Genomic DNA, 13,739 nt, shown 5'->3' with positions numbered 1-13,739 from the left:
CAGGCGCTGTGCAGGTCTGACCTGTTCATTGTCCTTGATGTGGGATCCTTCCGGGATGGCGTCGACTCCCTTCTCTTCTCCCGTACGTCTTGATGCCTCAATCAAGAACGCTACCACTTTGTTTTCAGGTATACACTCAGGGTTCCACAAGAGTTGGTCATCATTTTCATAAACTACTCAAGACATTAGGAGAAAGAAGCAGGATTGATAATCAGTGCGCTGCAATCACTTCGACTCATTTTTAGTTAGCATTTTTTACAGCTTTACCTTTTTCATTGTCTTTATATTTACATAAGCCAATGGGGGTTTCTGCCTGATACATAGAACCCACCATGATCTCCTGTTGGATTTTGAGACAAGATCGTTTAAAATACGGGTTAGATGAGAGACGAGAAACAGAAGTGGTCAAGAAGAATTACGAAATACCTTTTTCCAGTCTTCAGATGGAACATAATCCTCATCTTCATCGGACTCCTCTTCTCCATCGTTATTACCTGACACACAGCATCACATTTCATGACATAACGGCAAGTGATTCATTTGAAGAGCAAGAGATGTGATACAACAACAACATACTTTCAAAGTACTTGTGTTTCTGTGGACGAATAAGTTCGGATGTGCCGAGGCCCCGAACGGAACGCGTGCGGCCCTCCGTGGTCATCGGGGCCTCCTCCTCCTCCTCCTCCTCCTCCTCCTGTGCTTCCGAGACCTTTAAGCTGTCATCCTGAAATTACACATGAAGGCACACTCAGCACCTTTGCAGTACATTCATCAAATTACAAACATAGTGAAGTGCTTGTCCAAAACACATCTCGCCCTGCCTCCAACTGGCCTCAGGGGTCTGCAACCTGCGGCTCTGGAGCCACATGTGGCTCTTTAGTCCCTCTACTGTGGATCTCTTAAAAAAATAAAATAAAATAAAATATATAGATTTTTTAGTTTTAGATAAAATATTCTTTAAATAAATTATCGAGATAAAAATGAATAATTAAATATTCAAAAAAATGTCAGAGTCCAAATTTTTAAGCTATCAGAAAGAGATGAAAATGTTTTTTAATTACCTAAAAAGTGACTATAAAATGCCCAAAAAGGGAGGAAAAATTGGAAAAAATTTCAATGATTTTGCCAAAAATGTTAGAGAATTCATTTTAAATAAAAGGCAGAAAAGAAAACGTTCAAAAAGTAACCATAAAATGTCAAAAAACAAAAAAAGGAAATAAGAAAGCCAGAAAATTGGAATTGCCAAAAAAGGGCTAAAAATGTATTTATATATTTAAAAAAAAAAAGGCAGAAAAGAAAACATTTAAAATGTAACTATAAAATGTCCAAAAACAAAAGAAAGAAATCACTAAATTACTAAAAAATAAATAAATTTAAAAAAAAAAACAACAAAACACAAAATTGATAGAAAAAAAGGCAGGAAAAAAATAAAAAAGCGGAAGACGAAATGTAGAAGAAAATGAATCTCTAGGTATTGGATGTTCCTTTTTTCTGTTATGGTGCAGCTCTAACGCCAAATTCACACTGACTGCGGAACGGACACGGTGCGTTTTCCGTACGGCCGCCGCAAGGAATAGAAAGTATTTGAGTCCACATGTCAATTCACACCAGCTGCAGTGCGCTGCATATACATTGCAGAACAAATGCGGCGCTGCAGAAGGTTTCCGCAAAGTGTTTTATTTTTTCCGGACACAACATGCGCATTTTCATGAAGCTGAAGAAATTACACGAGCCGGACAGGAAGTCGAGCGTCGGCATCAAGGTAAATCCAGTATATTTCAAAATAAAACAGTTTACAAACAAATTTTTGGGGGGAGGGAAGCTAGCTAACTACATAGCATGACATGAGTCGGACATTTAAGAGGAAAAAAAACAAGCTCAGAATAAATTAAACATGACAAAATAGCACAATTTAAACACAAAAACGTACTTACCCATGTCGAAGTCCCAGAAATAATGTCCAAAAGGATATTGATCATGTGACAACAGGCAAGTGTGGCTATTGTTTACCAATAGGACTCTATATACACAGTTGTTATCGCGTGAACTCTACCCTCCAGCGGAAAACGTACCGCGTCTGTTCAGCAGTCGGTGTAAATTGGACGTCATGGCAAGTCAAGTTTATTTATATAGCCCTTAATCACAAGAGTCTCAAAGGGCTTCACACACCCTAATTAGCTCTTGAGCCGTCTGTACATTAGACTAACACACGTTTTCCCTCATCATAATCTTCAAATGTTTTGTGGATCCAGACAGGTTTTTTTTTTTTTTATTTGGCCTAAAATGGCTCTTTTGACAGTAAAGGTTGCTGACCCCTGGTCCAGGTTAAGTCCGCAACATTCGCAGGAGCCCGGGTCCAATATGTAATCATTGGAAATGTGTATATATATATATATATATATATATATATGCAAGAGGAATTTTGTTTCTAATTGAAAAAGCTGGGTATATTTCTCAATTTTTTGGATGAGTTAAAGGATATCACTTGATGGTGTTACATACATTCAAAAGTCTAATGTTTTCTTTAGTCAATGTAAATAACGTTTTGAGGCATAAAAAATATTAACGCTGTGTTGCTAAGATACTCCAGACACATCAACACACCTCATTTCTTTTTAGCTCGCCAGTGCCTCTGCTGCTTTCGTCATTGTCCAGCTCATCATCCTCATCCTCTTCTTCATCCTCTTCTTCCTGTTCATCCTCCTCCTCTTCATCCTCATCTGGTGGCGAAGCACCCCCATAACCATAAAGATTTAGGAGCTCATGAATGGGCATTTCTCCTTCCTAATAAGAGAGGGAGGTGTTGTTGTTTGTGAGACACAAAGCAGTTAAAAAAAAAAAAGATACAAGCAATCTGTAAACTTACACGTGCAAGATCTTCAATCTCATTGGCGTTGGCTTCATCAGCTGCCTCCAACATTTCCTCCTCCTCCAATGTACGTTCATCATCAAAATCATGGACAAGCATGTCTGCTGATGGGTCGAAGTCCTGGTCAACGGAAACCGCTGAGCCCCCTACAAAAGCGTTATGTCAAATACAGTAACCACATTTAATAATAAAGATGGATGAACAACATTTTTGAGTGACATCAGATTGAAGCAACTCATTGGTGTCATGGTAGACATTATAAATATTATTCTCTCCGACTTTGCGACTTGGACCTCCCAGTTTGATTACGGTACTGTTCCAGTGTACTTTTCCTGGTCAGAGGTCAGAATACTCCAACTTTCCACTTTTTTGCAATGCAGTACATGTACAAGGTTTTTACTACCTGTTGTCTCACCAGTACATGCAAGCGAGCCAGAACTGGTAATAACGTGTAAGACCCTCGTTCTCCATGGTCAAAGAGTCTCCAGAACTTGCTACCACAAAACTCAATTGTGCCTGTCAACATCTCTACGTGCTTACTCTCTAGTTTCAATGACCAGGTGGAAGTCTTACAGTGTTGTCTGCCATGGAGTGGTAAATTGTGTTATTGTAACTTAAAGCTGATCAGATGCGGTAAGGGAAGCATTTTTGTTAACGTTCAAAAATTAATCAGACACACAGAGTTGGCACGAGCCAGCTGGCCATCCCTGACAGTGTGCCAACTTGATGACTTTCTCGCTAAATCAGGCAACTTTCCAAAGCCTCTTGGCAACTTTTTTTTTTTTGTCAAAAGCGACCATTTTAGTGACTTTTTCTGGTGCATTTTAAATGTATTTTTTTACTCACTTTTTGCCTCTTCCACATTCCTCTCTAATTCAGCGTCCATTACTATTACATGCAAATGGTCAGGTATGCAAATTACCAGTAGGCAATGATGTCATTCAGCGACTTCTAGCAAGTTTTAGGCCAAACATTAGCTACTTTCCTTACTGGCGAGTTGGCAACACTGATCCCTGATATTGACAAACAACCATTCAAAAATATTACGACTATGGACAATTTGGAAGAATAAACTTAACAGGTATATTCTTGGAATGTGAGAGTAAACCGGACTACTTACGGGGCAAACAGGCAAACTCCGCATAGGGAGGCCAGGGCACAAATTTGGACATTAGCGTTCAAATGTGAATAAATGTCTTACTGAATCATCGTTAATGCATTCAATAAATTAAGGAATCATTAACACCTTAGCCATCAGATCTGCACATTACTTTTCTATTTGCAAAATGCAAGTTTGACTAACAAATGTGATGACGCAAAAATGAACGTTACATACCTGGGCTTGAATTCCCAAGGGAGGACTGTAAGAAAAAAATAAATTTATAAGCAATAGCATTAAGAGAAACAGCACAAGCATTAATAAAACAATGAATAAGCAGCCTTTTGCCCAACGACAGTCCACAAAAAGCGCGCCTACTACTGTAACTACTTCCTGCTGCTGGGAATTTAAATTTGACTTTTTTTATATACAAAAAACACACACACGCAAAGACGTAGTTGTGGCGCACTGCTTCTGTTAAACGGTCCGCGTGCGTTTACTTAACTAAACTACAGTAAAACTGGAAGTTGTACGCTAATTCGAATTAAATAGCAAGCTAACCCTTTCAAGTTACGCGTGGTAACAACAGCACGTACTAAAAGGCAGATGAAATCGCCGCTAAAACGCATATTCACACTACACCCCGGCCGGCAATACATTGGCTTCAAATATCCAATACGGAAAAGGAATTGTTGACGAACAAAACCGCAAAGTCGCTAACGCCGCAGCTAACGCTAGCCAAATCTGAAGTTTACTAAACATGCTAATTTAAGAACAAATTATAAATATCTACGAAAGCAAGCAACGCGCTGAGGGTCTCATATGTTCAGGATGTATAAAAAACACGACGCATATAAGCGGCTGAACGCATTAGCTTTGGCTAGACATATTTGGGTATTTTCCCGATTATTTACTTCACTTTCTTACCTCCGCCATGTTTGCAATCCTGCAGGGTCACGCGAGTACCCGGATGAAGAACCCCGCCCACCTGAACTCCACCAGGACGAACGTCGTTCGTTTGTTGTTCGTTACTTGGTTGATTCGTTGTACGGACGACTGAGTAACTGCTCTACCATTGTGTGTGTGTGTGTGTGTGTGTGTGCGTGTGTATGTGTGTGTGTGTGTGTGTGGACGGAGGACCACGCGTCATTTTCTTGTCACAAAAGAAACAAAGACCTTAATTTACTGTAAAGGTCACAATTTACTTCAAATTGTATGTAAATGCTCAATTTTGATTAATAAAAATGTTATATTCACAGTTGTCCCAACCAAGACTAATTTAGTTGTTTTTTTCCCCTATTATTTTCACAAGTTATTTTACTATGATGTATTCCTATTACTGTGCATGATCAAAACATTTTTTGGGGGAAAATAACAATAATTGAAATTCACTGCAGCTCTGCCTGTGTTTATATTATGTTTTTATTAGCATAATCCCAAATCAAAATTCCCACTGAACTTCATTTACACAACATTCCAAGTAATACAATAATGATTTAAAGAAAAAAAAGTGTCATGCTTCTGGACCACGAATGTCCGTCCATACCTTTTTATCTTAGGGCCACATGCAGAAAAAAAAAATGGAAGGAATACATCAACTATTGTTAAATTAAAAAAAAAAATCAATATGCTCGGGCTGGTGCCTATCCCATTAAAAAACAGACTACACCCAATAGACTGCTAGATTATCACTGAGTGGGAATTGAGGCATGCACGGATTAAGTCAGGTGAATGTACCACTACATCAGTGAAAACATTTCATTACAAATTGTATTTGAATTCAGAAGTTATTATCAATTGAGAAACTTGTACCAATACAATTGTTCAATATATTTTAGGACGGCACTTTAATCTGTGTAAAAATTGAAGAAAATGTGATATTTTCATGCAGCTTTTCTTGCTAAAAGAAATACAAACAAATCCATTTAGTAAGAAACATGGCCGACACACTTGATCAACTTTAGTGGGCCACAAAAAATGATGTTCCTGGGCTTTTTTTGTTTTTTACATTGAAAATGCAGTCTTTGAGATTTAAAAAATTGCATTGCGATTATTTTTTCATCTCTATTTGAAAACACCTCAGCATACTAACAAACATCCTATGAATGCGTAAAGGACAAACGCTCAAAACAACATTGTAATTGCGCATCATTTCCTTAAATCTTAATCTTGACAATATTTATATCTGCCCCCCCCCCCCATGAGTCACTACAATTTAATCACCTGCAAATGCAAGTGTCCTTTCTCAGAATCTGAGATTGTGTTCATGATAGTATCCACAAACTCTTCTATGTTGCTATGTATCAAGCCAGGAATACTTCAAGTGCACCATTAAGGCAACCCTTTCCTTAATCTATGGCACTAAAAGCCCTGCAATTCTCTCCCCTTGATATTTACAAAATGTTATGATCTCTAAGACTGTCACCAGCTTATGCAAGATGACGCCACTTCCTGAAGGTGTCTGTGTAACATCAAGTAAATAAAAGGGCTGATCAGGGCAGCCATTTTTCATGAGAGTCAGCAACAGTGCATCATGAGATCCGTCCTCCCGTTGGCGATGCTGCTGTGCGTGTGCTGTGCAGCACAGGGTCAGGTGCTGGCCAACACAAATGCACTACGGCTCTGTGGCCGGGCCTTGCTGCGGGCGGTGGTCTTCACTTGTGGGGGGTCCAGGTGGAAACGACTGTCGGGAGACGCTTTCACAGATGGTCAGTGCGTATTGGCTACTCTTTGCAACATGTTCGGGATAATCGGCTTTCGGATGATGATTCAGAATGAGACTAGTAAAATGTCAGCATCAAATTTACAGGGCGGGATTAACTTGACCTTCTTGAATTTTGAATGCAAATTTCCAACTGCTCAGTGTTTCAGTACTTTTTGCTGTTTTCTCCTGTTATTAATTTTGTTGTTTAACTCCTTGTCAGAGAACAGCAAGTTGTGGAAAAACTACCGACATATTGAACAATTTGACATGTAAAATTGTTATTTAATTTTGTGGCGCCTAGATTTATTGAGCTATTCAACCACCAATAGTCAAAACATGGATGATTCCAAGAAATGTTTTGAAGAAAACAGAGCGGTCGATGCTGGGCACAATGCCAGGATTTGTTCTCTCCTGGGCCGTATGTGGGGGGCCTGACAAAATAATAGATTTTCATAACTTCACTTATGGTTCTCGTTTTTTTCAGTTAAAGCATAATTGTTTTGTGGAATGGTCTTGAGGAAAACGTTAAAAGAAGTACAACTATTTGTCAATTTGAGAAATTGTGTAAAAAACAACAACATTTTTGCTAAATATACTAGGGAAGAATAATAAAACAGTGGTTGAAAGTACAATTTTTGTTAAGGCATTTACGAATAATGAGTTCAAGTAATAAGTGAGATAAAATCGGGATAGGACTAGATAAGCAGTTGCTTCATCCTATTCCAGTTTTTTCTTTTGTAAATGAGTTTCTTTGGAAGTCATTATTATTATTGATGGAGAACGAAAACAGTTATATTTCATTCTTGTTTTGTGGAATAACTTAAATGTCTCTCTTATTTATTTATTTTACACAATTGTCAAATTATGCTATTTTGTTTTATTTTCATTTTAAATGTTCAAAATAAAGTTGTTAAAAAAAAAATCCACAGCATGTGCATGTTTAACTCATTCACTGCCATTGACGGCTATAGACGTAAAAAATTCATTGAACTATTTCTATTCGTTTAACTTTTTTTCCCACTTTTGCTAACAAGAGTAAGAAAACCTGGAGAAAAAATGCTACTTGCTGTCAACTAAAGATGATATCACCTGTGCAGGTTGGTCGTTTCCTATTTCTTCAGCACAGGTGATGTCATCTTCAGCCGACAGCAAGTGGAAAAATGTGTTTTAAAAAGGTGTTGATTGTACATGAAAAATAATGAAGATATTGAATTAATTCTGGACAAAATATTAACTTCCAACAAACGGCTCAATGAGTTAAGTTTCTCTTTGAAGCAGTGGTGCCCAAGTCCGGTCTTCGAGAGCCCCTTTCCATGTTTCTTTCCACCAACACACCTGATTCATGATCAAGATTGTTATCAGACTTCTGCAAAGCTTGCTCATGTGCTGATCATTAGATTCAGCTGCATTGAAGGAGGGAGACATGGAAAACAAGCTGGATAGGGGCTCTCGAGGACCGGACATGGGCACCACGGCTTTAAAGTAACGTGGTGTGCCTCAAGGTTCCATTTTAGGTCCTTAGTTGTTTAATTTATATATTTTGTTCAAGAACAAAAATCACATTAACCAGGTCAAATAAATATTATAGTTGACCATTATTTTCCAAACATACAGTATATTTTAAATTGATAAGTGAAACAGTCCATTTTTAATTGAAGTTGAGCGCTGACTGCATGCTGCAATAAAATGAATATGCAATGAAATGATTTCTGTTGCAGACAGCCCCAAATGGCCGTCTAAAGGCCGGTTCGAAAGGTTTACGCTACATTTTGGGAGGATTCTGAAATAACATCCGAAACACTAACTCTAAATAGTGTTGGTAAAAAAGTCACAACTTGACCATTGGTTTAAAAATGTTTCAGCAGGCAGTGGGGCCCCAAACTTCCTCAAGACAACAAATACAGTGCCGGTGATGGCTCAATATCGACGTGACCAAGACCAGGCCTTGGTAGCGGTGTGCTGTCAGAGAGGCTGTCGAAGGAGTGACCTCTCTATGCTCTGCTAGTTGGGCGCCATCACTTGACACAGGAATTCATTCGTAATGAAACCATTGCTGATTTCTAGCCACAAATAAAAGACTGAATGTTGGTTACGCCTTTTATCTTTGTTCAACAGTCTCGCTTCACTCAAAGTAAACAGCATAGACACTGGCTACGCCATACAGAGAAGTGTTCTTGAAAGACCACGACGCGAAGGTGTCATTTGACGGGTCCCACAGACAGCGGCTGCTGATCTGCATGCTCTGCCCGGCGAGCTGGCCAATGTGAACCAAGACGACCAACTTGTATCTGCGGATCATGAGCTCCTTCGCGCGGGCTCGTATCACCTGAGGGAGGACATCCGAAAGAATCAGCCTGGACACTCCGATTGGGCTTGTTGTGATGGCTTCCTCGTAGGTGCTTACCTCACATAGGGTTTTAGCCATTTGCCGTGACCTTTCCACTTCATATTCTTCTTCTTCGAGATAGTTTGTGAGTACATCCTTCAGTATTTCCAAAATAGCAGGGGTAGGGAAGCGTTTGCGTGGTCCTGTTATGAGAACACAGAAATTATGAACAGATGAATTCATGATGTAATGTGAGTTAAAATGGTGCTTTTATTAACTCATTCACTGCCATTGATGGCTACTGACGTCAAAAATTCATTTAAACTATTTCTCTTAGTTTAATTTTTTCCCACTTTTGTTAACAAAAGTATGAAAACCTAGAAAAAAATTTTATTGTACATTTGGAACAGATATAAAATTTGTTAACTAGTGAAGTAATGCAATTAATTATGATTAAAAAAATTAATTGCCTGAGTTCTAATAATCTTTTCTTTAAAAAAAAAAGATTATTAAAAAAAATTACAATTACTTTTTTTTTCTTTCTTTTTTAAGAAGACTTAAAAATTAGGGAAGTCAGGCAATTAAATTTTTTTCGGAATTAATCGCATTACTTCACTAATTAACTCACGATTAATCAAAAATGTATCTGTTCTAAATGTGCAATATTTTTTTTCTAGGTTCTATACTCTAGTTAACAAAAGTGGGGAAAAATGTTAAACTAATAGAAATAGTTCAAATGAATTTTTGATGTCTATAGCCGTCAGTGGCAGTGAATGAGTTAAGTTTAATTGCAAATGAAATGTAAAATACAAAATTATCTATTTTGGATTTAAGGGGAGGTCAAGTTAAACATTTTCCTTTCAATAGTATGTTCTATGCGCCCACACTACTTTAAATACGGCAGTCTGATTAATATCGTGCGTGTGGAGTATGAATTGGGCAGCAAAATTCACCCATTTTTATCCATCTCAGGGGGCGGCCATTTTGCCACTTGTTGTCGACTGCAAATGACATCACAGTGCCTAAGAGCTCAGGTAACGACCAACCATGGCTCACCTGTTTTCTGAGTTTGGTCGTGTGACATTCACAACCTGAGTCGTAATTGGTCATTACCTGAGCCTTGAGCAAATGTGATGTCATCTTTAGTTGACAGCAAGTGACAATATGGCCGCCCCTTGAGATGGATAAAAGGGGTGGATTTTGCTGCTTAATTCTTATTCCACAAACATACTATTAACCACAATACAGTGTTTAGACTAGTGGTGTCATTTAGAACATATATTGTAAGGATTTTTTTTTACTTGACTTCACCCACATAGCTTTGCCTTGTAGTCTGCTACCTTAATGCGATTGCAAATTGAGTTAATTAAATATTCTTATTTACACTCATGTCACCATATTACTGATCAAGGGGTAAAAGTGAGCAACAGAAGTTTGTCAGCAACATAAAATATTCAAGAACAATAAATTTAAAAAAAAGTTCTGGTTGTACAAGAATGAGTCAATGGAAAATTTACTTACACTGTCTCAAATTTTGGGACAAAATGCCACCATTTAGGGATAGTCTGGAGCTACAGGCTTATATAAACAGTATATTACGGCTTTTCTTAAAAAGAAAGAAAGAAAGAAAGGAAGAAAGAATAAATAAATAAATAAATAAAATGTAGTTCTAATTCAAAATTTTTAATGATACTTGTGGATAAAATTGTTTCTGCATCTAGCTTGCCAGTTTTTTACATGTGTGCTTTACTGCAAGTTATTATACATCAACACAAAATCAGAAAGTCAATGTTATTTAAATCGATAGATAGGCCTACTAATGATGCCATGTTTTTTGGTCAGATGGGTGGTTACTTATGTAAATTCACCAAGCTGGTAGGTGTTCTCAAGTGTGACAACCATCCGTTCATCATGATGTTCCTCCATGCAAGACACGTTGCTTAAAGAGCTGAAAGACAGATGAGATTGAAACAGTCTCAGAAAAGGTATCTTTATATCGTCAATAGCAGTTTCAACAGGACATAAATGATAGATTTTTTTTTGGTGTGGGGGTGTTCGACTCACTCCTTGGTCTTGCCTGCCGTGTTTTTGACTCCGTGACTTCCCTCCGAAGGCACCCTGCTGGTCTTCTTGTCTCTTCTGACAGATTTATCTTTATGCGCCTCAGACATTTCCTCAAGGCAATGAGCTCAAATTCCAAAGAAAACATACAGAGGAAAAAAAGTGACAAAAAACAAACGACAAACGAGCTTACATTTTAAATCAGCACGTTCGCATTTATGGTCATCTTTCTATTTATAAACTGACACTTTTAAATCAAAAAACAAAACGTGGTAGTAGTCCAACACGCGTTTTACAGTTAGGCGTCGTCATGACAACTGCAACTTGGGGGCGGAGCTTCCTTTACAGAAAGTAGTTTGTTTGTTTTTTAGCAGTATATTTTCCTGCACCCAAAATGAAACATTTTTATAAGCTTTACACGTGTTTATTTTTCATCTTTAATAAATACTACAAAACATACAGAATGTAATAAATAAATGAGAATGTCGCATTTGTAACCAACGTGGCTGCGGCATTACCGTAACTCTTGGTGACGCTGCACATCTACTTGATGACCACGGATGACGTAAGCATTCATTTATTTACTCTTTTACATGACATGAAAAATGTCCATTGTTCACTAAACATTGTAATTTGTTTTATAACTATATTTGATCCTTGACTCATGATAAATACAGTTTCTATTATTTCAGGCTGCTTGTGTTACCAAACTGTTCTTAACAAGTCATGGTAATTTTATTATTGTGAGCAAGTACAAATGACGGATTTTTAATTCTTACATGTTGCCAGTACATTTTTCTGGACTACTTTTTGAAAAAAAGAAGTGAAAATTGAGAGCATACCAACTTCTCCAGGGACCACTACACCACTGAAATATAGGGATATTGGGCCATTGAGTGAAATTTAGGATGACCCTCTAGTCTAAACATTTGAATGCGCATGCCCAATTGTTCAATGTTTCAAATCAATACAGTACTTGAAGACAAATTGCTGTTCTCTAAGGATCTGACCAGCAAAATTCACAACAAGATCAACAGTATGTGGCCTTGCATATACAGTATTTTTGTTTATTTATTTTGGACATGTGCATTCAAATCTGTTTTTCCTGTAAAGGATATAGTGCAAAGCCCGAATATCCCTTCCTTTTTGGGAGCATTAAAAAGTACAAATGAGAGGGATGAATTTACGGTATTTTCTTTTCTTTATTACCCGAATAAAACAGGTATTACATTATATTGACTTTTTCACATATTTGCTTTCCAAATCTTTGGATGGGAAATGTACATTAAATGTTTGCATATTCTCTGTGTATTTAAAGACGTACAGCCATTAAAAACATCATGTTCAATATGCTCAAAAATAAGGCAAAGAAAAAAGAAGCAATTAGAATTTGCCGTTCTTACACCTAGGTCTTAACTGTGAATCAACATAGTTGATCAGCTCTTGAAGATGAAACAATGAAATATAAATACAAAAAAAATATATCAGGTGCTTTGTGTGCAGATCAAACATCTCCATCAGACTACATGCCGAATTCAATGAAAATAAGTTTCTCCAATAACAAACCAGGATAGGACTTAAAGTAATAACATGATTATACAATATTACACCTTACTGATATGGAGAAGCATCACAATGAAACAACGGGTGAAGAGCAATGCAGACTTCATGCGGCACCGAAGTTACTCATGAATAACACTTATTTGTATACAGGAAACACCCATGGTAAACAATAGATGAGGAGAAATGCTGTTGTTCCATATAATCTAAGCGCCATATGACCTCAATAAACAAACAAGCACAAACACATACAGTATCCATATGCCCAGAGAAATATTTGAAACATAGCTCTTTAGCTACACTTTTTACATTTAAATATTTCAATATTGCTATTAGAAAAATGATTAAACATAGAATCAACAGGGTGAAAATAAAGTCAGTCACAGCAGATACATACAGTGCATGTCTTTTTTCATCATGTTTTGAGGTCCACCAGTTAATCAAAACCTCAGAAAAAGATATAAATAAATATCAAGCAGCATTACGTCTCCCTAATACAGTATTACTCTTGAAATTACAATCTCCTTTTCCCGATATATGGCACTACCCTTGTCGATCTTAAGGCTGAGTCTGACAATTAACACAAAGTGGGAAAAAAGTGTTTCATCACTCACACACAGCCATAGTCCTCTTCCTCTTCTTCTTCTTTTTTGTTTTGCATTGCATTGCACATGCCCCACAGTGTTGTGACATTTTTGTTGTCTGATTCAAACTACTGCAGCTGATTGACTGACAGTCTCTACTCTTGTCCTTGCAAATGAGTGGCAAAAAGTTGTTGTTTAAAATATATATACTGTATATCAGCTTTAGTGTCAACTAAATTTCACTTTGAACACAGATGTTTTTATTTATTTATTTTTTATTTTGTTTAAATTGCACACACAATAGAAATATCCTTATGAAATTTTAAAGTGGAACATTTCTTGACAATAATATGTTATATGTGACCTCACTAGTCTAAACATGTGATTAATATTCCCCTTGTGGAATAAGAGCTATGAAGTAAAATCCAGCCATTTTTATCCATCTCAGGGGGCGGCCATTTTGCCACTTGCTGTCGACTGAAGATGACATCACAGTTGCTCAAGGCTCAGGCAATGACCAATCACAGCTCACTTGT

At 37.3% G+C, this 13,739-nt stretch overlaps 3 protein-coding genes across 5 annotated transcripts in view; 1 reads left to right on the top strand and 2 right to left on the bottom strand.

Moving 5' to 3' along the window:
* The window catches only part of mier1b (mesoderm induction early response 1b, transcriptional regulator), an 18,708-nt gene extending 13,686 nt beyond the window's left edge, over positions 1-5,022 (bottom strand). For both annotated transcript variants that reach the window (XM_077557203.1, XM_077557204.1), the window contains exons 1-8: positions 4,896-5,022; positions 4,206-4,230; positions 2,867-3,015; positions 2,605-2,784; positions 577-724; positions 427-494; positions 268-340; positions 22-173 (exon numbers count right to left, since the gene is read on the bottom strand). In XM_077557203.1, the coding sequence (XP_077413329.1) occupies positions 22-173; positions 268-340; positions 427-494; positions 577-724; positions 2,605-2,784; positions 2,867-3,015; positions 4,206-4,230; positions 4,896-4,904 (804 nt within the window). In that variant the 5' untranslated portion in view covers positions 4,905-5,022. The remainder of the gene's footprint in view (positions 1-21; positions 174-267; positions 341-426; positions 495-576; positions 725-2,604; positions 2,785-2,866; positions 3,016-4,205; positions 4,231-4,895) is intronic.
* A 1,377-nt stretch (positions 5,023-6,399) lies between these two features.
* LOC144044921 (relaxin-like) lies at positions 6,400-8,760 on the top strand. Of its 2 annotated transcripts, none has more exons than XM_077559625.1 (2): positions 6,400-6,676; positions 8,535-8,760. In XM_077559625.1, the coding sequence occupies exons 1-2, from the start codon at positions 6,502-6,504 to the stop codon at positions 8,675-8,677; spliced, it is 318 nt and encodes a 105-aa protein (XP_077415751.1). In that variant the 5' UTR covers positions 6,400-6,501; the 3' UTR covers positions 8,678-8,760. The 2 variants fall into 2 exon arrangements, with proteins under 2 accessions (XP_077415751.1, XP_077415752.1); XM_077559626.1 differs by having other exon boundaries at positions 6,405-6,676; positions 8,538-8,760.
* LOC144044920 (dynein light chain Tctex-type 5-A-like) lies at positions 8,756-13,655 on the bottom strand. The gene is made up of 4 exons (XM_077559624.1): positions 11,063-13,655; positions 10,867-10,946; positions 9,077-9,201; positions 8,756-8,998 (listed from the first exon to the last, which is right to left on the bottom strand). The coding sequence occupies exons 1-4, from the start codon at positions 11,167-11,169 to the stop codon at positions 8,795-8,797; spliced, it is 516 nt and encodes a 171-aa protein (XP_077415750.1). The 5' UTR covers positions 11,170-13,655; the 3' UTR covers positions 8,756-8,794.
* Between the last annotated feature and the right edge of the window lie 84 nt (positions 13,656-13,739).

Source organism: Vanacampus margaritifer, chromosome 2 (assembly GCF_051991255.1).
Source record: "Vanacampus margaritifer isolate UIUO_Vmar chromosome 2, RoL_Vmar_1.0, whole genome shotgun sequence".
In the NCBI taxonomy this organism is placed as follows: Eukaryota; Metazoa; Chordata; class Actinopteri; order Syngnathiformes; family Syngnathidae; genus Vanacampus; species Vanacampus margaritifer.
This window is presented reverse-complemented; position numbering and strand designations above follow the sequence as displayed.

Bases quoted from the DNA above. Each gene is read 5' to 3' on its own strand.
- LOC144044921 (XM_077559625.1), top strand. From the start codon at position 6,502: ATGAGATCCGTCCTCCCGTTGGCGATGCTGCTGTGCGTGTGCTGTGCA. The intron at 6,677-8,534 runs GTCAGTGCGTAT...AAAATGTTTCAG, and splicing joins GGGAGACGCTTTCACAGATG to CAGGCAGTGGGGCCCCAAAC.
- LOC144044920 (XM_077559624.1), bottom strand. From the start codon at position 11,169: ATGTCTGAGGCGCATAAAGATAAATCTGTCAGAAGAGACAAGAAGACC. The intron at 10,947-11,062 runs GTGAGTCGAACA...TCTGTCTTTCAG, and splicing joins ACGGCAGGCAAGACCAAGGA to CTCTTTAAGCAACGTGTCTT. The intron at 9,202-10,866 runs GTGAATTTACAT...TTCTCATAACAG, and splicing joins TGAGAACACCTACCAGCTTG to GACCACGCAAACGCTTCCCT.